This window comes from Mobula hypostoma, chromosome 31 (assembly GCF_963921235.1).
Source record: "Mobula hypostoma chromosome 31, sMobHyp1.1, whole genome shotgun sequence".
In the NCBI taxonomy this organism is placed as follows: Eukaryota; Metazoa; Chordata; class Chondrichthyes; order Myliobatiformes; family Myliobatidae; genus Mobula; species Mobula hypostoma.
In genome coordinates this window covers 1,332,460-1,356,340 of record NC_086127.1, presented here as the reverse complement: position 1 = coordinate 1,356,340, position 23,881 = coordinate 1,332,460, and the positions used below count along the sequence as shown (strand labels likewise).

At 50.3% G+C, this 23,881-nt stretch overlaps 1 protein-coding gene across 2 annotated transcripts; it reads right to left on the bottom strand.

The window, feature by feature from the left end:
* Window positions 1-1,899: 1,899 nt before the first annotated feature.
* LOC134339964 (beta-1,3-galactosyltransferase 5-like) lies at window positions 1,900-14,471 on the bottom strand. Of its 2 annotated transcripts, XM_063036781.1 has the most exons (4): window positions 14,451-14,471; window positions 9,778-10,364; window positions 3,956-4,971; window positions 1,901-2,047 (listed from the first exon to the last, which is right to left on the bottom strand). In XM_063036781.1, the coding sequence occupies exon 3, from the start codon at window positions 4,946-4,948 to the stop codon at window positions 3,995-3,997; it is 954 nt and encodes a 317-aa protein (XP_062892851.1). In that variant the 5' UTR covers window positions 4,949-4,971; window positions 9,778-10,364; window positions 14,451-14,471; the 3' UTR covers window positions 1,901-2,047; window positions 3,956-3,994. The 2 variants fall into 2 exon arrangements, with proteins under 2 accessions (XP_062892850.1, XP_062892851.1); XM_063036780.1 differs by lacking the exons at window positions 9,778-10,364; window positions 14,451-14,471 and having other exon boundaries at window positions 1,900-2,047; window positions 3,956-5,231.
* Window positions 14,472-23,881: the final 9,410 nt, after the last annotated feature.

Below are 23,881 nucleotides of genomic sequence, written 5' to 3'. Positions count from 1 at the left end.
GCTGGAGAAGGTGGGTGTCTGATAGGGAGGGCAGAAGGCCACGGAAGAAAGAAAAGGGGCAGGGGGAGCACCAGGGGGAGGCATTGGGTTGGCAAGGAGATGAGGTGAGAGAGGAAAAGGGGATGGGGAATGGTGAATGAGGGGGGTGTTACTGGAAGTTAGAGAAATCGATATTCATTCCATCAGGCTGGAGGCCACCCAGATGAGAAATAAAGCCTTGTTCCTCCAACCTGAGCGTGACCTCATCGCGACAGTTTTCTTTTATGCGCCTCTGCTAAGGTCTGTACTCTATCTTCCTCCCAGCCTCTCCGCCCCTCACTTTATGACGTAAGCCTGCACGTTCATGCAAATAGCTGATCAGCCGATCATGTGGCAGCAAATCAATGCGTAAAAGCGCGCAGACACGGCCGAGAGGTTCCATGGTTGTTCAGACAAAACATCAGAATGAGGAAGACATGGGATCGAAGTGACTTTGACCGTGGAATGCTCGTTGGTGCCAGACGGGGTGGTTTGAGTATCTCGGAAAGTGCTGATCCCTGGGTTTTTCATGCACAACGGTCTCTGGAGATTGCACAGAATGGTGCGAATGAACGAAGAAAAACAGCCTTCGTCCCGGCCGAGGCTCACTTCTCACTTTATTCCTTGCTGGGGGAAATAGAAAATGTTCCCCGCTCTCCCCACCTCCCCATTCGGCCTGGTAGCGCGGCGCTCAGCCTGGCGCCCGGAGACCCGGGTTCCGTCGCCCGCCGCCGTCTGCGAGGAGTTTGCACGCCTTCGCGTGACCGCGGTGCCCCACCTCCTCGGCCGCTCCGGTTGTCTCTCGGGGTCCCAAAGGCTCACGGGTCGGTAGGTTAATTAGTCATAAATGCAAAATACTCTGCAGATGCTGGAGTCAAAGCAACACTCACAACACGCTGGAGGAACTCAGCGGGTCGGGCAGCATCCGTGGAAACGATCAGTCAACATTTCGGGCCGGAACCCTTCGTCAGGACTGAAGAGGGAAGGGGCAGAGGCCCTATAAAGAAGGTAGGGGGAGGAGGGTGGGAAGAAGGCTGGTAGTTTCCAGGTGAAAAACCAGTAAGGGGAAAGATAAAGGGGTGGGAGAGGGGATAGGCAGGAAAGGTGAAGAAGAAATAGGGGAAAACACAATGGGTAGTAGATGGAGGTGGAAGCATGAGGGCGGTGATTGGCAGCTGGGGGAGGGGGCAGAGTGAAATAGGGATAGAGGAAGGGAGGGGGAGGGAATTACCGGAAGTTGGAGAATTCTATGTTCATACCAAGGGGCTGGAGACTACCTAGACGGTATATGAGGTGTTGCTTCTCCAACTTGAGTTTAGCCTCATCATGGCAGTAGAGGAGGCCATGTATGGACATATCTGAATGGAAGTGGAGAGCAGAGTTGAAGTGGGTGGCTACTGGGAGATCCTGTCTGTTTTGGCGGACGGAGCGGACGCGCTCGACGAAGCGGTCCCCCAATCTGCGTCGGGTTTCACCGATGTAGAGGAGACCGCACCGAGAGCACCGGATGCAATAGATGACCCCAACAGACTCACAAGTGAAGTGTTGCCTCACCTGGAAGGACTGTTTGGGGCCCTGAATGGTGGCAAGAGAGGAGGTGTAGGGACAGGTGTAGTACTTACGCTTACAGGGATAAGTGCCGGGTGGGAGATCCGTGGGGAGGGATGTGTGGATCAGGGAGACGCGGAGGTTAATTAGTCACATGGGTGTAATTGGGCGGTGTGGTCCCATTGACCGCGCAACACATACGCACACAGGAACTCAGCAGGCCGGGTAGCATCTATGGAGGAGAGTACAGTTTCGGGCCGACCGTCGACTGTTTTCACTCTTCTCCGTAAACGCTGCCTGGCCCGCTGAGCTCCTCCAGCGTTTTGTGCGCGTTGCTCGGGTTTCCGGCGCCGGCGGAACTTCCTCCTGTTTGCGAGGCCCGATTATCTCGAAAAATAACCAATGAAGACTTTCCGTCCAAAAATTTATTGAAACCATTAAGTCTTCGAATGATCAGTAAGGTCATCTGAGATTCGGCAATCTGAGAAGAGACTGAATTTCAGTTTTGCTTTCGGCAATCTCCCGACCCTAATCCTACCCTAGAATATATATATATTAAAAATACTTCTTTTATAAAAAATAAACTATCATTGTGAAGGCAACTTGACGAGACCGGCCTGGTAAAACGTTTACACTACAACTCTCCTTACCTGCCCTTCCTCTCTATCACAAAGACACTTCCAGCTTCTAATCCAGGAACCGCCTCCTTTCTCGACGATACTGACTGCCTACTTCTTACAGTTTTCCTCGCTATAAATTCCCACCCATCACCTTCTTCTCCCTGACCCATTCTCTCTCAGTGTCACATTCTCTCTAGACCCCTCCCCCCATTCCGCTCTCTCCAATCCGTCTTCCGGTCTGCACGCCATCTCTTACTCGTTCTCTTGCCGCGATTCTGTCCCCCGAGTCGACACCCTTTCTGTGCGCTCGCCCCTCACCGCCCCACCTCCCAGCTCTGCCAAGCCCTCGCCCCTCGCCCGTCTCTTTAACTCTCCTTGCCCCCGCTGCCCGTCTCCGCCACCGGCCCCGCGCCTCGCTCCTCGCCCCCGTCTCCGAGGTAGTTCACCCACAGCGTGCCTTTCCCGAATTTCTCTCCTCCCAACTTCCGTTTGCCATTCCCAACACCAGTAAGTCTCTTGTCCATTATTCCACCTGCCCCTCTCTGCCCTTCTCGCTCTCCTCCGCATCTAAGACGTAGCCATATCAGCATGGGACACAGGGGCAAAATTAGGCCATTCGGTCCATCTAGTATGCTCCACCATTCTATCATGGCTGACTTATTATTACTCTCAACCCCATTCTCCTGCTTTCACCCCATAATATCAGATGCCCTGACAAATTAAAAAAAGTTCAACCTTCATTTTCAACACCTTCAGTGACATGGGCTCCGCACCAATCGATCGATCTCTCTCTCTAGTTCCCCCCCCCCTCTAGTTCCCCCCCTTCTCTCTCGCTCTCTTTGTCTCTGTCTGTCTCCGTCTCTGTCTGTTTGTTTCTATCTCTATTTCTGTCTCTGTCTCTGTCTCTCTCTCCCTCTCTCTCTCTCTCTCTCTTTCTGTTTGTCTGTTTCTGACTGTCTGTCTCTCTCTGACTGTTTGTCTGTCTCTGTCTATAAGACATAGGAGCAGAATTGGGCCATTCAGCCCATCGAATCTGCTCCGCCAATCCATCACGGCTGATCCCGGATGACCCCACTCAACCCCATACACCCGCCTTGTCGCCATATCCCTTGATGCCCCGACCGATCAGGAAACTATCAACTTCCGCCTTAAATATACCCACGGACTTGGTCTCCACCGCAGTCTGTGGCGGAGCATTCCACGGAATCACTACTCTCTGGCTTAAAAGAAACCGTCCTTACCTCTGGTCTAAAAGGTCGCTCCTCAATTTTGAGGCTGTGCCCTCTAGTTCTGGATACCCCCGCCACAGGAAACATCCTTTCCACGCCCACTCTATCTATGCTGCTCAACATTAGGTCGGTTCAAATGAGATTCCGCCCCCCCCCACCCCCACACCCAGCTCTCTTTTGAATTCCAGCGTGTTCAGGCCCAAAGCTGCCAAACGCTCCTCATATGTTAACCCCTTCAATCCCGGAATCCTCATGAACATCGACAATATACTCAGTGACATCTCTCTCTCTCTCTCTCTCTCTCTCTCTGTCTCTCTGCCTCTCCGTCTCTGTCACCCTTTCTTCTTTTCTTCCTCACCTTCCCCGCAAGCGCTAGCCCGCCTACCCACTCACCGACCTGCTCTCCTCGAGCCCACGCTCCTCTTCACTCTACTGGGTATTCACTTCACTCGTCTCCCGGCTCTTCTCCAGTCGCCCCCTCCCCGCAACCCCCATCACCGTCACCACCACCACCACCACCAAAACCTCTCTCCCTCTCACTCTCTTGCGGTTGGGGCGCGATAGGTATGCCAGCTTCCGTCACGAGTCACCGGGGCATCGCTCTCCGACCGAGTCCTGCAGGGCTTTCCAGTAGAGCAGCTTCTCGAAGTTTCTGACATGGTGCGAGGTGACGAGCCGCCGGTAGGAGCAGATGGAGAACGGCGCCCCCTCGGAGAAGAAGACGGGCTTGAAGTGGATTGGCACCGGCTCCACCTTCAGCTCGGCGACGCGCATCCCCACGTAGACGTCCTCCAGTCTGAACACTGGCGCCGTCCCGGAGATGTTCCACACTCGGCAAGCCAAGTCAGTGGACAGGACGTAGCCGGTACCGGTACAGTAAGGTGGGTACGTTTCCCCAGGGTATTCCTCCTTGCTGATGTACCACCGGCTCGTTTTCTCGCGGATAGGCGCGGCGCTTCTAACAATGTACCCGGTGAAAAGGTTGCTGCGGGGGGCGCGGGACAGGAGCTGCAGCAGGTAGTCGGTGTTGATGAACATGTCGGTGTCAGTCTTCATCACGAAGGTGGCGGAGGGGCAGTAACAGCAGAGCCACTCCAGACCAACGAGCACCTTGAGGGTCAGGTTGTAGTAAGTGTCGTCGAAATCACCCTGGATGATCTCCCGGTGCAGGGCGCCCTCCCACTCAATCCAGTCTTGCCGCTCCCGCCCGTGTCCCAGCAGGAAATAGGTGACGGCCCTGGCCTCGCCAAACCACCGCTCACTCGCCCAGGTTTGGCGGATGGCTGAGCGTGACTCGAACTGATCCGGGGAGCTGGTGACCAGGACGACCAGGAAGGGGGCCCCGTCGTCGCACCGGCTGGCGGGCCGCATCAGGAAGGAGGCGTCGTTCAGCCGCGAGGGGCAGCGGGGCTGGATGCTCCCGCGGCTCCTCCCTCTGCCCCACAGGGCGGCCGGGATCAGGCAGAGGGCCAGCAGAAGGAGAATCCCGGCCTTGAGACATCTGTTACCCCCGGATATTGCCCTGCGAAGCATCCGCAGCCAAAAGCTCGTAATTGCTAGAAAGCGAAGGAAATACTTCATCAGTTGCGTTCCAGAAGGCTGCGCCCAAGTCTAGTCTGGGAGATACCCTAGTTGGCGTGGGCATAAGACAGGTTCGGTTCAACCAGGAGATGACGAGGAGAAGATCAATGGTATTACAGAAAAGGTACTAGCACAGATAGAAGATCGATTGGCAGGCAGAAGGCAAAGAGTGGGAATAAAAGAGGCATTTTCTGGTCGGCTGCCCTTGACTGCTCGCGTTGTACGTCACTAAATTGGATGACGGAATTGTAGCCATGCTTACGGACCATACGAAGACAGGTGGAAGGGCAGGCAGTGCTGAGGACGTAGAGACGTTGGAGAAGGACGTAGACACACCAGGACAATTGGAGGGGTTGGGGTGGGGTGGGTGGAGAGGTGGCAGATGCAATACAGTGTCGGGCACTTTAGCAGAAGTGAAAGGGTTGGTTATTTTCTAAATGGGGGAAGGGGGCAAATTCAAAAAAAAAAAGACAATCGGAGCCTCAAAGGGTCTTGGGTGTCCTTGTGCAGGATTCCCTAAAGGTTAATTTGCAGGTTGAGTCGGCAGTAAGTTGTGGTGGTAGATGCGAAGTTAGTATTCAGTTAGTGAGGAAGAGAAGACAAAGGCACGGATGCAATGCTAAGGTTTTTTTAACACACTGTCAGACTGCACTTGGAATATTGTGAGTAGTTTTAGGACTCATCTTCAAAGAAAAGGATCTATTGGAGCTAGACTATCTAATCAGAAGGTGTAGGAGCAGAATTAGGCCATTTGGCCCATCTAGCCATCTCCGCCATTTCATCGTGGCTGATCCAATTCTCCCCTCAGCCCCGAGTCCCCTGCCTTCTCTCCGTATCCCTTCATGTTCTGGCGAATCATGAATCTCTGCCTTAAATACACAGAAAGGCTCGGCCCCCAGAGCTGCCTGTGGCAAAATATTCCGGATTTACCAGTCTCTGGCTAAAAAAAAAATCCTCCTCATCTCCCTTCTAGAGTCAGTCTTGAGTCTGTGTCCCCTGATCTTAGACTCTCCCATCATTGGAAAAATCCTCCCGACATCCACTCGATCTGGGCGTTTCACCATTCGATAGGTTTCAATGAGGTCGCCCCTCATTCTTCTGAGTTCTAGCGAATACAGGAGCCGAGACAGACCTCAGACGCATGGTTTTCGTCAACCTCCTTTGAACCCTCTGTGGGTTCCGCACATCCTTTCTGAGATAAGGGGCCCCAAACTGCTCACAGAACTCCAAGCAAGTCCTCACCAGCGCTTCAAAAAGCCCCCACTTTACATCCTTTCTGTTATATTCTCGTCCTCTTGAAATGAATTTCTATATGGATTTTAGTAAGGCATTTGAGGAGGTGATCAGGCATATAGATGAGGGTAGTGCAGTGGATGTGATCTATATGGATTTTAGTAAGGCATTTGACAAGGTTCCACACGGTAGGCTTATTCAGAAAGTCAGAAGGCATGGGATCCAGTGAAGTTTGGCCAGGTGGATTCAGAATTGACTTGCCTGCAGAAGGCAGAGGGTGGTGGTGGAGGGAGTACATTCAGATTGGAGGATTGTGACTAGTGGTGTCCCACAAGGATCTGTTCTGGGACCTCTACTTTTCGTGATTTTTATTAACGACCTGGATGTGGGGGTAGAAGGGTGGGTTGGCAAGTTTGCAGACGACACAAAGGTTGGTGGTGTTGTAGATAGTGTAGAGGATTGTCGAAGATTGCAGAGAGACATTGATAGGATGCAGAAGTGGGCTGAGAAGTGGCAGATGGAGTTCAACCCGGAGAAGTGTGAGGTGGTACACTTTGGAAGGACAAACTCCAAGGCAGAGTACAAAGTAAATAGCAGGATACTTGGTAGTGTAGAGGAGCAGAGGGATCTCGGGGTACATGTCCACAGATCCCTGAAAGTTGCCTCACAGGTGGATAGGGTAGTTAAGAAATCTTATGGGGTGTCAGCTTTCATAAGTCGAGAGATAGAGTTTAAGAGTCACGATGTAAAGATGCAGCTCTATAAAACTCTGGTTAGGCCACACTTGGAGTACTGTGTCCAGTTCTGGTCACCTCACTATAGGAAGGATGTGGAAGCATTGGAAAGGGTACAGAGGAGATTTACCAGGATGCTGCCTGGTTTAGAAAGTATGGATTATGATCAGAGATTAAGGGAGCTAGGGCTTTACTCTTTGGAGAGGAGGATGAGAGGGGACATGATAGAGGTGTACAAGATAATAAGAGGAATAGATAGAGTGGATAGCCAGCACCTCTTCCCCAGGGCACCACTGCTCAATACAAGAGGACATGGCTTTAACGTAAGGGGTGGGAAGTTCAAGGGGGATATTAGAGGAAGGTTTTTTACTCAGAGAGTGGTTGGTGCGTGGAATGCACTGCCTGAGTCAGTGGTGGAGGCAGATGCACTAGTGAAGTTTAAGAGACTACCAGACAGGTATATGGAGGAATTTAAGGTGGGGGCTTATATGGGAGGCAGGGTTTTAGGGTCGGCACAACATTGTGGGCCGAAGGGCCTGTACTGTGCTGTACTATTCTATGTTCTATGTTCTATGAATGCTAACGTCGCATTTGCCTTTCTCACCACAGACTCAACCTGGAAATTAATCTTCAGGGAGTCCTGCACAAGGACTTCGGGGTCACTTTGCCCCTCAGCGTTTTTGTATATTCTCTCCATTCAGACGATAACCAGCCCTCTCATTTATTCCACCAAAGTGCATCACCATACACTTCCCGACACTGTATGCCATCGGCCATTTCTTTGCCGAATCTCCCAATCTGTTTAAGCCCTTCTGTGGCCTCCCTACTTCCTCAAAAACTACCTGCCCCTCCACCTATGTTCATATTGTCGGCCAACTTCGCAACAGAGCCATCAATTACACCATCCAAATCACTGACATACAACGCAAAAAGATCCAGCCCCAACTCAGGCTCCTGTGGAACAGCCCTGGTTACGGGCAGCCAGCCAGAAAAAGAAAGGCTCCCTTTATTCCCACTCCTTGCTTCCTGCCAATCAGCCACTGCTTTATCCATGCTAGAAACTTTCCTGTCATACCATGGTCTCGTAGCTTGTCAACAGGCCTCGCGTGTGGCACCTTGTCAAGGGCGTTCTGACAATCCAAGCACACAGGGTCAACCAATTCTCCTTTCTCGATCCTGCTTGTTATTTTCATTTTTCAAAGAATCCCAACAAATGAGCCAGGCAAGATCTTCCCTTGAGGGAAGCACGCTGGCTGCGGCCGGTTTTACTATGTGGTGGGACTGAGCGGTATAATCGTTCAGCCTCGTTGGAATGGCGGACCAGACTCGATCTGCTCTTCATTCCGTGCTGTTCTGTGCGAGCGGTCTGTTTGCCGCTTGTGTTTGGGTTACTGTCGAAGTTCAGAGAGAGGGGGATTGTGTGCCGTCCAACTGTGATGGTCGGATTGAGGGGGAGGTTTCTCCGGTGAGGGACGCTAAGGCTGGGCTTGGGGATCTTGCCGGAGAGGTGAAGAGAGAAGACGCCGGGACGAAGAGGCCGTCGGACTGGACCCGGAGCGGGGCCGCGATTCGACGAAGCCCGGAGTGACCGGTGGAGGATCAGCGACCGGGAAAACCGGACTTGCGCACGTTAGTCTGTTTCATCAAAATGGGCCCTTTTGTTTGCTCATTCTTCACGAACCCTTCAGTCAAGTGAAGAATTATATAGGCTAAATCTTTTAATTGTATGGGGTGCACCGTCTGTTATTTCGTGGCACTCATTTGTTAACAGGGTGACGAATCACGCAGCGTCCACGCAAACACGCGGGTTTCGGGGTGGGGCTCGCGTCCCAATCTCACGCGTTGGGCGGGGCCGGAGATTGTCTTCCCTGGATTTAGGCAGCCGAGGAAACCAGCGTGTTTGATAAAAAAAAATCAGTAAATACGTGATTATTTCAGTGGCCACTTTATTTGGAATGCCTGTGCGCTTTCCTTCAATGCAAATGTCTTACCAGCCAAAGGGGTGGGAGCAACTCGGGTGCACGAAACCGTGCAGACAAGATCAACCGGTCCAGGCCGATGATCGGAGCAGGAGAAGGGAATGTGATCTGCGCGACTTTCACCGCGGAGTGATGTCGGTGCCAGACGGGGGTTGGTTGAGAGACAGCCTCCTCCTGTGGGATTTTCACGCACAGTCTCTAGGGTTTACAGGGAATGGCGCAAAACACACACACACACAAGGGCGAGCCGCCAGTTCTGAGGGGCTAAAACGCCTTGTTGATGAGGCAGGTCGGAGCAGAATTGCCGGACCGGTTCAAGCTGGCAGGAAGCCGAGTGGCCACGCGTTACAGGTGTGCGGGAGGGCATCTCCGAACGCACAAGGCGTGGGAGGTTGAGGTGCGATGGGCGATAGCAGCAGAAACAGGCCACACCGGGTTCTACTGCTCTTGCCCGTTTAATTGGCCACACTCCTGTACCTAACAACTGGCCGGCACCGAGAGCACAAAGAATAGTCTAGTTTTAACATAAAGGTTAGGATGGGCAGGAAGGAGTCGGAACGCCAGTCAGCGCGTCCCCGCGCCCCCCCCCCCCCACAATTCCAGAGTGATGGAAAATTTAGGCTGGGTTATATTTCCGGGAACCTGCGTTACTGCCCGGTCTCTAGCCTTCGCGGTGAGTACCCGGAGTGAGCTGGGCGCAGATGTCCCGGGACCGCTGTGCCTGATTGGCGCACCCTCGCGTTACGGCTGGATCCCCGGCCCCGGGGGAAAATGGGGGGCGGGGCAGCGCGAATGGGGTAAACGGAGGCAACATCAAGAGCAGAGTTAACCTTACCTCACAGTAACAAGTCGCTGCACTCTGAACTTCCGTGTCGATTTCACTCCCGCTTCTGATTTGTTTTCCCATCCCAGCCCTCCGGGTCGCAGGCTGTGAACCTGACACGCTTCCCTTGTTCTGCAAAGTCGGAGCTCCAAGCTGTGCGTGAAAAGAGCTGCCTGGCTCCACCTCAAGTATCGCCCACCTGCCCAGGACAGGGCGCCCGCCTTTCCGCTGCCACTGGCGCAGAGAATATCTCCGCAACTTAACCCGCTGCTGCCCCCGTAGCCCCGCACGAAGGGGGTTAGTGACTCTGTATCGTCAGTCGCGGGAGCAACGGGACACTGACAGGGTGCCGAGCCGGGGCTTAGAAGTGGCAGGCGGAGCTCGACCCAGGAAGGTGCGCTTTGGGAGGTCGAACTTCAGGGCAGGGTGCCGGGTCAACGGCAGGGTTCTTGGCAGCGTGCGGGAGCAGAGAGAGACTTGCGGGATCGCCGGAACAGGTCGCTGAAAGTTGATCAGGCGGTTAAGCGGGCGCGCTGGGCGATGCGTCCTTCCTTAGCCGGGGCGGTGCGGATTTTCAGCTCTCGAGATAGAGTATGTGTCTATGAGAGAGAAAAAGTGTGTCTGTGAGAGAGAGAGGGAGAGACTATGTGTCCATGAGAGAGAGAGTGTGTGTCCATGGGGCGGGGGGGTGGGGAAGAGAAAGAGTGTGTGTGTTAACTACAGAGAGAAAAATGTTACAGCTCTACAAAACCCTGGTTCGACCACACTCAGGAGTATTGTGTTCAGTTCTGGTCACCTCACTGGAGAGAGGGTGTGGGAGCTTTAGAGAGGGTGCAGAGGAGATTTACCAGGATGCTGCCTCGATTAGAGAGCGTGTCTTGTGAGGACAGGGTCACCGAATATGATCAAGTTCGTAGAGAGAATGGGGAGCCAGAAGCTTTTTTTCTCTCTCCCCTGCCCCCACCCCGCAAGGTGTAATGTGAGAGGACATATTTTTGAGGCGTTTAGAGGGCAGCATATGTCAGAGGGTTCCCCCCCCCCCACCCTTAGAGCGCGGTAAATGCATGGAAAGCGTTGCCACGGGTAACGGCAGGGGCAGATACGTCAGGGACGTTTCAGAGCCTCTCAGACGGATGCTCAGCTGAAAGTAAAACAGGCAACAGGGGCGAGAGGGCCTCAGGGGTTTCTGACTTGGGGGTTTCAGGGACCCCTTGCTGACCGGTGTTGGAACTCCTGCCTCGGAAACATAGAAAACCTACAGCACAATACAGGCCCTTCAGCCCACAATGCTGCGCCGAACATGCACTGACTTTAAACACAAAATACTCTGCAGATGCTGAGGTCCAAGCAACACTCACAACACGCTGGAGGAACTCAGCAGGTCGGGCAGCGTCCGTGGAAACGATCAGTCAACGTTTCGGGCCGGAACCCTTCGTCAGGACTTACTTTAGAAATTACGTAGGGTTACCCTTAGTCGTCTATTTTTCTAAGCTCCATGTACCTATCCAGGAGACTCTTAAAAGACCCTATCGTATCCGCCTCCGCCATCATCGCTGGCAGCCCATTCCACGCACTCACCACTCTCTGTGTAAAAAAACTTACCCCTGACATCTCCTGTGTATCTACTTCCAAACACCTTAAAACTGTATTCTTCTCATGTAGCCATTTCAGCCCTGGGGAAAAGCATTTGACTATCCACATGATCAATGCCTCTCATCATCTTATACACCTCTATCAGGTCACCTCTCATCCTCCGTCGCTCCAAGGAGAAAAGGCCGAGTTCACTCAACCTATTCTCATAAGGCACGCTTCCCCAAATAAAAGAGGATTGCGTGTCCTCATAATCTAATAATCTACTTGTTTATTTATTATGTTTTATTTTATTTATTATTATTTTTCTCTGTCTCTGCTAGATTATGTATTGCATTGAACTGCTGCTGCAAATTTAACAAATTTTACGTCACATGCCGGTGATAATAAACCTGATTCCTATTCTGGCGTACATTTCTCTGACAGGTTGGAGTTGTTGTGGTTGGTCTGGAGGGTCGTCAGAGGTTACAGCGGGACATTGATAGGATGCAGAACTGTGGTGAGAAATTGCAGATGGCGTTCAACCCAGATTAGATTAGATTAGGTTATGAGGACACGCAGTCCTCTTTTATTGTCATTTAGTAATGCATGCATTAAGAAATGATACAATATTTCCTCCGGTGTGATATCACAGAAACACAAGACAGACCAAGACTGAAAAACTGACAAAAGCCACATAATTATAACATCAACATACATCAAAGTTGCTGGTGAACGCAGCAGGCCAGGCAGCATCTCTAGGAAGAGGTAGAGTCGACGTTTCAGGCCGAGACCCTTCGTCAGAACTAACTGAAAGAAGAGATAGTAAGAGATTTGAAAGTGGGAGGGGGAGGGGGAGTTCCGAAATGATAGGAGAAGACAGGAGGGGGAGGGATGGAGCCAAGAGCTGGACAGGTGATTGGCAAAAGGGATATGAGAGGATCAAGGGACAGGAGGCCCAGGGAGAAGGAAAAGTGGAGCAAGTGCTACACATGCCCTTACACTTCCTCCCTCACCACCATTCAGGGCCCCAAACAGTCCTTCCAGGTGAGGCAACACTTCACCTGTGAGTCGGCTGGGGTGATATACTGCGTCCGGTGCTCCCGATGTGGCCTTCTATATATTGGCGAGACCCAACGCAGACTGCGAGAGCGTTTCGCTGAACACCTATGTTCTGTCCGCCAGAGAAAACAGCATCTCCCAGTGGCCACACATTTTAATTCTACGTCCCATTCCCATTCTGACATGTCTATCCACGGCCTCCTCTACTGTAAAGATGAAGCCACACTCAGGATGGAGGAACAACACATTATATTCCATCTGGGTAGCCTCCAACCTGATGGCATGAACATTGACTTCTCTAACTTCCGCTAAAGCCCCACCTCCCCCTCGTACCCCATCTGTTATTTATTTTTATACACACATTCTTTCTCTCTCTCTCCTTTTTCTCCCTCTGTCACTCTCACTACACCCCTTGCCTGTCCTCTGGGTCCCCCCCCCCCGCCGTCTTTCTCCCCGGACCTCCTGTCCCATGATCCTCTCATATCCCTTTTGCCAATCACCTGTCCAGCTCTTGGCTCCATCCCTCCCCTTCCTGTCTTCTCCTATCATTTCCGATCTCCCCCTCCCCCTCTCACTTTCAAATCTCTTACTAGCTCTTCCTTCAGTTAGTCCTGACGAAGGGTCTCGGCCTGAAACGTCGACTGCACCTCTTCCTAGAGATGCTGCCTAGCCTGCTGCGTTCACCAGCAACTTCTGTGTGTGTTGCTACAAAATCCAGCATCTGCAGAATTCCTCGTGTTTACTGCAGTCAATTAAATGTTATTTAAATACACTGCGTGATTGAAATGTGTGTTGTAAATGGGATGGGTGAATAATTATGACTATCCTTCTTCGTTCTGTGGATTATCACCCGTCTGCGATTGATAAGCCTGATATACTTGTGTGGGACTGACGCTTAAGCAAACATATAACTATAACTGTTCAAGGACATACTGTGCAATTTCATTATTCTGTGGAATTATAGTCTAAGGTCCTCCTTATAGCTATGTGCTTCTTGTCACGTACACTTGAGATATAAATAAGGGCGTACTTCATTGTTAAGCGGAGTTCCAAGACTCCGCTTTTAGGCGCTCGGCGTCCCCGTGGTGTCATGTGACAAATGAAGGATTTTTCCACGGCGCTCTCCCTCCGGGTCTGAGTATTTTTTTCCCGAGCGATGGGTGAGAAAGGGGGAGAGGGGAAGAGGGAGATGGAAGAGGGAAATGGGCAGCGAGTGGGGAGGAAGAGAGAGAGAGAACAGGAATAGCAGGAGGTGGTGGGAGAAGGGTAGGAAAAGTGAGAGAGGGGGAAGAGAAAGAGAGAGGGTAGGAATAGACATTAGACAATAGGTTCAGGAGTAGGCCATTTGGCCCTTCGAGCCAGCACCGCCATTCACTGTGATCATGGCTGATCATCCACAATCAGTATCCAGTTCCTGCCTTCTCCCCATAACTTTTGATTCCGCTATCTTTAAGCGCTCTATCCAGCTCTTTCTCGAAAGCATCCAGAGACTGGGCATCCACAGCCTTCTGGGGCAGAGCATTCCATACATCCACCACTCTCTGGGTGAAAAAGTTTTTTCCGCAACTCCATTCTAAATGGCCTGCCCCTTATTCTTAAACTGTGGCCTCTGGTTCTGGACTCACCCATCAGCGGGAACATGCTTCCTGCCTCCAGTGTGTCCAATCCCTTAATAATCTTGTAAGTTTCAATAAGATCCCCTCTCAGCCTTCTAAATTCCGGAGTATACAAGCCCAGTCGCTCCAATCTTTCGACATATGAGAGTGACATAGTTAATTCAGAAACAAAGGTTCTGAACTTAAAGAGGGGTAACTTTGAAGGTATGAGACGTGAATTAGCTAAGATAGACTGGCAAATGACACTTAAAGGATTGACGGTGGACATGCAATGGCAAGCATTTAAAGGTTGCATGGATGAACTACAACAATTGTTCATCCCAGTTTGGCAAAAGAATAAATCAAGGAAGGTAGTGCACCCGTGGCTGACAAGAGAAATTAGGGATAGTATCAATTCCAAAGAAGAAGCATACAAACTAGCCAGAGAAAGTGGCTCACCTGAGAACTGGGAGAAATTCAGAGTTCAGCAGAGGAGGACAAAGGGCTTAATTAGAAGGGAAAAAAGATTATGAGAGAAAACTGGCAGGGAACATAAAAACGGACTGTAAAAGCCTTTATAGATATGTAAAAAGGAAAAGACTGGTAAAGACAAATGTAGGTCCCCTGCAGACAGAAACAGGTGAATTGATTATGGGGAGCAAGGACATGGCAGACCAATTGAATAATTACTTTGGTTCTGTCTTCACTAAGGAGGACATAAATAATCTTCCAGAAATAGTAAGGGACAGAGGGTCCAGTGGGATGGAGGAACTGAGCGAAATACATGTTAGTAGGGAAGTGGTGTTAGGTAAATTGAAGGGATTGAAGGCAGATAAATCCCCAGGGCCAGATGGTCTGCACCCTAGAGTGCTTAAAGAAGTAGCCCAAGAAATAGTGGATGCATTAGTGATAATTTTTCAAAACTCGTTAGATTCTGGACTAGTTCCTGAGGATTGGAGGGTGGCTAATGTAACCCCACTTTGTAAAAAAGGAGGGAGAGAGAAACCGGGGAATTATAGACCGGTTAGCCTAACGTCGGTGGTGGGGAAACTGCTGGAGTCAGTTATCAAGGATGTGATAACAGCACATTTGGAAAGCGGTGAAATGATCGGACAAAGTCAGCATGGATTTGTGAAAGGAAAATCATGTCTGACGAATCTCATAGAACTTTTTGAGGATGTAATTAGTAGAGTGGATAGGGGAGAACCAGTGGATGTGGTATATTTCGATTTTCAAAAGGCTTTTGACAAGGTCCCTCACAGGAGATTAGTGTGCAAACTTAATGCACACGGTGTTGGGGGTAAGGTATTGGTGTGGATGGAGAATTGGTTAGCAGACAGGAAGCAAAGAGTGGGAATAAACGGGACCTTTTCAGAATGGCAGGCGGTGACTAGTGGGGTACCGCAAGGTTCAGTGCTGGGACCCCAGTTGTTTACAATATATATTAATGACTTGGATGCGGGAATTAAATGCAGCATCTCCAAGTTTGCGGATGACACGAAGCTGGGTGGCAGTGTTAGCAGTGAGGAGGATGCTGAGAGGATGCAGGGTGACTTGGATAGGTTGGGTGAGTGGGCAAATTCATGGCAGATGCAATTTAATGTGGATAAATGTGAAGTTATCCACTTTGGTGGCAAAAATAGGAAAACAGATTATTATCTGAATGGTGGCCGATTAGGAAAAGGGGAGGTGCAACGAGACCTGGGTGTCATTATACACCAGTCATTGAAAGTGGGCATGCAGGTACAGCAGGCGGTGAAAAAGGCGAATGGTATGCTGGCATTTATAGCGAGAGGATTCGAGTACAGGAGCAGGGACATACTACTGCAGTTGTACAAGGCCTTGGTGAGACCACACCTGGAGTATTGTGTGCAGTTTTGGTCCCCTAATCTGCGGAAAGACATCTTTGCCATAGAGGGAGTACAAAGAAGGTTCACCAGATTGATTCCTGGGATGGCGGGACTTTCATATGAAGAAAGACTGGATGAATTGGGCTTGTACTCGTTGGAATTTAGAAGATTGAGGGGGGATCTGATTGAAATGTATAAGATCCTAAAGGGATTGGACAGGCTAGATGCAGGAAGATTGTTCCCGATGTTGGGGAAATCCAGAATGAGGGGTCACAGTTTGAGGATAGAGGGGAAGCCTTTTAGGACCGAGATTAGGAAAAACTTCTTCACACAGAGAGTGGTGAATCTGTGGAATTCTCTACCACAGGAAACTGTTGAGGCCAGTTCATTGGCTATATTTAAGAGGGAGTTAGATATGGCCCTTGTGGCTACGGGGGTCAGGGGGTATGGAGGGAAGGCTGGGGCGGGGTTCTGAGTTGGATGATCAGCCATGATCATATTAAATGGCGGTGCAGGCTCGAAGGGCCGAATGGCCTACTCCTGCACCTATTTTCTATGTTTCTATGTTTCTATATGACAGTCCCGGGAATTAACCTCGTGAACCTACGCTGCACTCCCTCAATAGCAAGGAAGTCCTTCCTCAAATTTGGAGACCAAAACTGTACACAATACTCCAGGTATGGTCTCACCAGGGCCCTGTACAGCTGCAGAAGGACCTCTTTGCTCCAAAACTCAACTCCCCTTGTTATGAAGGCCAGCATGCCATTAGCTTTCTTCACTGCCTGCTGTACCTGCATGCTTACTTTCAGTGACTGATGAACAAGGACACCCAGATCTCGTTGTACTTCCACTTTTCGTAACTTGACACCTTTCAATGATGAGAGACAGAGAGAGGGGAGAGGGAGGTGAGAGGGGGGAGGGAAAGAGAGACAGGGGGCTGTGGGAGAGGGAGAGAAAAAGAGAGGGAGAAAGAGGGGCAGAGAGGGGGAGGGGAGATGGAGAGAAGAGGGGAGAGTGGGTGAGAAGGGATGAGAGTGGGAAAGAGTGGACAGAGAGAGAGAAAGATTGACAGGGTGTGGCAGGAGACAGAGAAAGAGAATGGGGAGGGGGTGGGGGAAAGGGGGAAGAGGGAGAGAGAGAGGGTGGGAGGTGGTGAGAGAGAGAAAGGGGGAGAGAGAGGTGGGGAGTGAGAGGGGAGACAAGGTGAGGGATAGAGGTGAGGGAGAGAGAAGAGTGGAGACAGAGTAAGGAAGATGGGAAAGGAGAGGGAGAGAGGGGGAGATAGAATGAGAGGGGGAGAGATAGGTGTGGGAGAGAGTGAGGGATAGAGGAGAGAGAGAGATAGCGAGAGGGGCAGTGGGAGAGAATGAGGGGGTGGATAGAGAGAGAGCACGAGAACGTGGGACGGGGATAGAGGGGGAGAGCAAGGGAGGAGAGAAGGTGGAGGGGGAGAGAGGGGGAGTGAGGGTGAAAGATAGAGGAATGGAGAGAAAAGGGGAGGGAGATAGGCCAGAGAGGGGGAGAGAGAGGGGAGTGAAAGAGTTGGGGCAGAGAAATGGAGGGGAGGGAGGAGGCAAAGAGAAAGAGGGGAGGGGGAGTGAGAGAGAGGGACAGAGTGAGAGAGAAAGGGGAAGAGGGCAAGGAAGAAAGAGGGGAAGAGAGAGAGGGGAGAGAGAGAGGGTGGAAGAGAAAAACGGGGCAGGGAGAGAGAGAGGAGAGAGAGAGAGCAAGAATAACGGGGTGTGAGAGAGAGAGGGGAGAGAGGGACAAGAGAGAGAGAGGCAGGTGTGTTAGAGAGCGGAGAGAGAAGGGAACAGATAAAGGAGGAAGGAGAGAGGGGTGGGAGAGAGGGGAGGGAGGGGGAGATAGGGATGCAAGATGGGAGAGGGGAGAGGGGGAGAGAGAGGGGAGAAGGGGAAGGAGAGAAGGGGAGAGAGAGAAAGGAGGGAGATAGAGGGAGGATGAAAAAGAGGGCAGAGAGAGAGGGGGATGGAGTGCGAAGGGGTGAGAATGCGACAGGGGAGAGAGAGACAGACAGAAGGGAGAGAGCGAGAGGGGAGGGAGATCAATGTTCAAATGAAGACAAACTGTGAAAATACTGGATAGATAAATATAATACCAGACCTCAGGTACTGCAGCCTGGATATTAGCTATAGATACTAGATAGATAGATGCTGTATACTGGACACTGGATACTATACCAGATAGATAATTATTAGATACTGGATATTGGGCACTGGATGCTAGATTATGGACACTAGATAGTTAGAAAAATAGATACTAGATACTAGTGAAACACTCTGGTTTCTGTTGGCTGCGTAAGTCTATGGAAGACAATCTCCGGCCCCATCAAACGTGTGAGATTGAGGGGTGAGATCACCCCGAAACCCCGTGTTTGTGTGGATGCTGCGTGATTCGTCACCCTGTTGCAAATGAGTGCCACGAAATAACAGGCGTTACACCACATACAATTAAAAGATTTAGCTTTATAATTCTTCATTTGACTGAAGGGTTCGTAAAGAAAGAACAACAAAAAAAAATGAGAAGGGCCGATTTTTAATGAAACAGGCTAACGTGCACAAGTTGGAGCTCATGGTTTCCCCATCGCCAATCCTCCACTGGTCACCCCGGGCTTCGTCGAATCCTCGCTCCAGGTCGAGTCCTACGACCTCTTCTCTCCAGCGTCATCTCTCTTCATCTCTCTCTCACAAAATCCCCAAGCCCAACCTTAGTGTCCCTCACCTGAGAAACCTCCCCTTCAATCCAACCATCCCAATTGGATGGCACACAATTCCCCTATCTCTTATCATCGATAGTAATCCAAACATAAGCGGAAAACAAACAGCTCGCAGAGAATGAAATACATAACAGTAAAAGATATGAACCAGGACATTACACTGGACACTTGATAGATACTAGATACTGGATGCTAGATAGTAGTTACCAGATCTCACTGTCTCTGTCTCTGGAGACAGCTTATCCACTGATGTCTATTATAAACCAATGGACTCTCACATCTACCTTGTCCCAACTTGCTACTTGTAAAAACGCTATCCTTTTCTCTCAATTCCTCTGTCTCCTCCATATCTGCTCTCAGGGTGAGGCTTTTCATTCCAGAATGAAGGAGATGTCTTCCTTTTTCATAGAATGGGGCTTCCCTTCCTCCACCATCAACGCTGCCCTCAACCGCATCTCCCCCATTTCGTGCACGTCCGCTCTCGCCCCACCCTCCCGCCACCCTGCCAGGGATAGGGTTCCTCTTGTCCTCACCTACCATCCCACCAGACTCCGCGTCCAGTACATAATTCTCTGAAACTTCCGCTACCTTCAACTGGATCCCACCACCAAACACATCTTTCCCTCCCCCACTCACCCCACTTTCTGTTTTCCACTCCCTACGTGACTCCCTGGTCCATTCATCCCTCCCCACTGATCTCCCTCTTGGCACTTATCCTTGCAAGTGGAACACCTGCCCATGCACCTCCTCCCTCACCTAACATTCCGGGCCCCAAACAGTCCTTCCAGGTGGGCTGACACTCCAGTGTGGCTCCCTGTGTATTGGTGAGACCTGACGCAGGTTGGGAGACCGCCTTGCCGAGCTCCGTCTGCCAGAACAAGCAGATTCTCCCAGTGGCCGCCGATTATAATTCCCCTTCCCATTCCCACTCTGATATGCCCATTCCTGGCCTCCTCGACTGTCGGGATAAGGCCGCACTCATGTCGGAGGGAAAACACTTTATATTCCATCTGGGTAGCCTCTAATCTGACGGCATGAACACTGACTTCTCAAAGTTCCAGTAATGCCTCTCCCCACCACCCCCCCGACTTCACCATTTCCTATTCCCTTGTCCCTCTCTCATCTTATCTCCTTGCCCGCCCATCGACTCCATCTGGTGCTCCTCCCCCTTTTACTTTCTTCCATGGCCTTCTGTCTCTTTCGCCAATCATCTTCAGAGCTCTTTGCTTCATTCCTCACATCCCCCTCCAAGTTTGACCTATCACCTGGCATTTCTCTCTCCCCCCACTCCCAAACCCACCTTTCAAATTTACTCCTCAGCTTTTTTTTAAATCCAGTCCTGCCAAAGGATCTCGGCCCGAATTGCCGACTACTTTTTTTTTCCATAGATGCTGCCTGGCCTGCTGAGTTCTTCCTGCATTTTCTTTCCAATATTTCTTATTATTAATTTTACATATAAGAATACAGAGTGCAAGAAAAAAGTACTTAATCAATACATTATACTAAATCGCATATAAAGACTCCTTGCCCTATATTCATACAAATTAATTAATTTGGAACATTGAAATATAGTAATTTTATTATATAAGATAAATCTAACCCACTACCAAGACTGAAGCTGATTAGTAAAGAAAAAAGGGTGAAAAATATTGGTCATCATCTGTACTTTAACAGCAAAGCAAAGGTTTTGAAAATAATTCAGGAAAGGTCCCCGCAATGTTTGAAAGTCTTGTCTAGATTCAGAGATTGAACATCGTATCCTCTCTAAATTTAAACATGACATCACATCACGTAACCATTGGGCGTGAATAGGAGGGGCCGCATCTTTCCATTTAAGCAAGAGCGTCCTTCTGGCCATAAGAGACATAACAGCCAAAATGTGCAAGTCAGATGGCTCCAAAATAATATCCTTTCCTCCAACAATACCAAATAAAGCAGTCAAAGGATTAGGCTTAAAGTTTACTTTGAAAAGTTTCTAGAAAGTTTGAAATACTTCTTTCCAATATTTCCCAAGACTCGGACGTGTCCAAGACATATGAATGAGTGAAGCTCCTCCATGATACCATTTATCACAATACGGAGATATATCTAAATAAAAACGAGACAGCTTATCCTGACAAAGTGTCACCAGCAACTTTTATGTGTGTTGCTTGAAATTCCAGCATCTGCAGATTTCCTCGTGACAACTTATCCTTGGTCATTTGTGCCCGATGGGCCACTTTAAATTGTAGGAGCTTCCTGCATTTTGTGTGTGTGCATGTGTGTGTGTGTGTGTGTGTGTGTGTGTGTGTGAGTGTGTGTGTGTGTGTGTGTGTGAGTGTGTGTGTGTGTGTGTGTGTGAGTGTGTGTGTTGCAAGAGAAAATCTGCAGATGCTGGAAATCCAGAGCAACACGCACACACACAAAATGCTGGAGGAACTCAGCAGGCCAGGCAGCATCTATGGAGAAGAGTCAACAGTCAACGTTTAAAGAGTTTCTTGTAATTTTAGATTTTGTCTTTAAAATTCATTTGTAACTTGGCTGCCTTTCTGAATAACTGAGATGTAATTTTAAATATAGTCACTGTGCTTTAGATATTAAATTGCCAGACTGCAACTTAAAATTAACCCTAGGCAATTGGGCTTCCCTTCCTCCACTATCAACTCTGCTCTTAAACGCATCTCCCCCATTTCACGTACATCTGCTCTCACTCCATCCTCCCACCACCCCACTAGGAATAGGGTTCCCCTGGTCCTCACCTACCACCCCACCAGCCTCCGGGTCCAACATATTATTCTCCGTAACTTCCACCACCTCCAACGGGATCCCACCACTAAGCACATCTTTCTCTCCCCCCCCCCCTGCATTCCGCAGGGATCGCTCCCTACACAACTCCCTTGTCCATTCGTCCCCCCCATCCCTCCCCACTGATCTCCCTCCTGGCACTTATCCGTGTAAGCGGAACAAGTGCTACACATGCCCTTACACTTCCTCCCTTACCACCATTCAGGGCCCCAAACAGTCCTTCCAGGTGAGGCATCACTTCACCTGTGAGTCGACTGGGGTGATATACTGCGTCTGGTGCTCCCGATGTGGCCTTTTATATATTGGTGACACCTGACGCAGACTGGGAGACCGCTTTGCTGAACATCTACGCTCTGTCCGCCAGAGAAAGCAGGATCTCCCAGTGGCCACACATTTTAATTCCACATCCCATTCCCATTCTGACATGTCTATCCATGGCCTCCTCTACTGTAAAGATGAAGCCACACTCAGGTTGGAGGAACAACACCTTATATTCCGTCTGGGTAGCCTCCAACCTGATGGCATGAACATTGACTTGTCTAACTTCTGCTAAGGCCCCACCTCCCCCCGTACCCCATCTGTTACTCATTTTTATGCACACATTCTTTCTCTCACTCTCCTTTTTCTCCCTCTGTCCCTCTGAATATACCTCTTGCCCATCCTCTGGGTCACCCCCCCCCCCTTGTCTTTCTTCCCGGACCTCCTGTCCCATGATCCTCTCGTATCCCCTTTTGCCTATCACCTGTCCAGCTCTCGTCTCTATCCCTCCCTCTCCTGTCTTCTCCTATCATTTTGCATCTCCCCCTCCCCCTCCAGCTTTCAAATCCCTTACTCACTCTTCCTTCAGTTAGTCCTGACGAAGGGTCTCGGCCTGAAACGTCGACTGCGCTTCTTCCTATAGATGCTGCCTGGCCTGCTGCGTTCACCAGCAACTTTGATGTATGTTGCTTGAATTTCCAGCATCTGCAGAATTCCTGTTGTTTGCTAAAGTTAAGTACATGTTCGGCACAGCATTGTGGGCCGAAGGGCCTGGATTGTGCTGTATTTTTTCTTCTCTCTGTTTCTATGTTTCTACTAACAAGCAGCCGATGTGCAACAGAAGACTTTTCCTCAAATGATAATATACTTTTTTTAAAAAAAAGCGAATAAGTTACACCCCTGCGAGTTTAGAATCGCTGATTCAAATTGAATGCAAATCCGCACTCGGAGGCTAACCACAAACTGAATTTCCCCTTTGAAGCGTCTGACCTTCTACCGTCAAAAAGCTAGCATTCTCCCAAGCCTCTCCCATCCTTGCTATAAGTTTCACCTCTTGCTGCCAAGCAGCAGAGGGAAAAAACAAGAAGTGTCACGCTAGATAACAGCTTCCTCCCCCGGGCGATTAGATTCTTTTTCACTGCTTGTCACTAGCTCGGTTCTGCCGACACGCCCTACGGCTATCGTTCTCGGAAACTGCCAGGTTAATAATGAAAGGTGTGTTCTATGCTCTGAATTAATAATTTATGGAAATCGAGTTTCAAACTGCGAGAAGATCACAACAAAGGCTGATTTAAAAGAACAATCGACAGGCACGTCATGTGGATGGGGGAAGCTGGGCTGACTTGATGGGAGGCCGCGCCTCGGGGAGGACTGGCGCATGGATGATGGAAGTTTGGGCGGCCCATGTTGGAAAGGTGGTTTAGATTGATCTTAGAGTCGGTTAAAAGGTCGGCACAATATCGCGGACCCTACCCCAGCCTTCGACGTCCTCTGCACGTTCTACATTTTCTGCCGTTCGTTTCTTTACAATATTGCCAGGAACATTCGGCTAAACGCCGCGGACGGCCCCAGGCCCGGCTGCGAGAGGAGGAGGTTCCGGACCTGGGTCGAGCAGCCCCGTCCCGTTAAATCCCGGAGCTACGGAGACGCCAGCAGAAACTCCACGGACCACCCGACCCCCTCCCCACCCCGGGAGAGGAAGGATCTTCGGCACCTGGGGACAAATGGGAAGACTGGCCCAGGACAGAGGACTCTGGCGAGCAGCCGTCGGTGGTTTATGCCCCCGTAGGGGTGCCGGGCTGAGAGAGAAAAAAACACGAGTATATTGTCTTATATAAACGTGCACCGCGCACTTTGTGTCAAACTTTCCACCACCGGGCCGCGTCTCTCCTTCGCTGCCACTTCCATCTCCTGCTCCTTGTCTCTCTCCCTCTCCCTCTCCCATTCCCACCTCCCTCACTGATATCTCAGCAAAAAGAATGAGCGGGGGACTCCGCAAGCACTACTGGGCGGGAGATCTGGAGATTGGAGATCGGCAGACTGAGTTCGTGATTGCCAAGGAGAAATAACGGGGGCAATTGTCATGTGGCGAAAGCAGCAGAGAGACAACGAGGTCGCCGTGTAAATTAGGAATTAAAGTCTTTATTTTCCGTCTCCTTTCCCACCCCCACAAACGTATGAGGTAGCAACAATGTAGGCTCTAAAAATTATGGCTTAAGAACACCCTCACAAAAAGAAACAATTATTTCGGGATGCAGAAT

What these genes read in the sequence shown, in the direction of transcription:
- LOC134339964 (XM_063036780.1), bottom strand. Translation starts at nt 4,996, where the DNA reads ATGAAGTATTTCCTTCGCTTTCTAGCAATTACGAGCTTTTGGCTGCGG.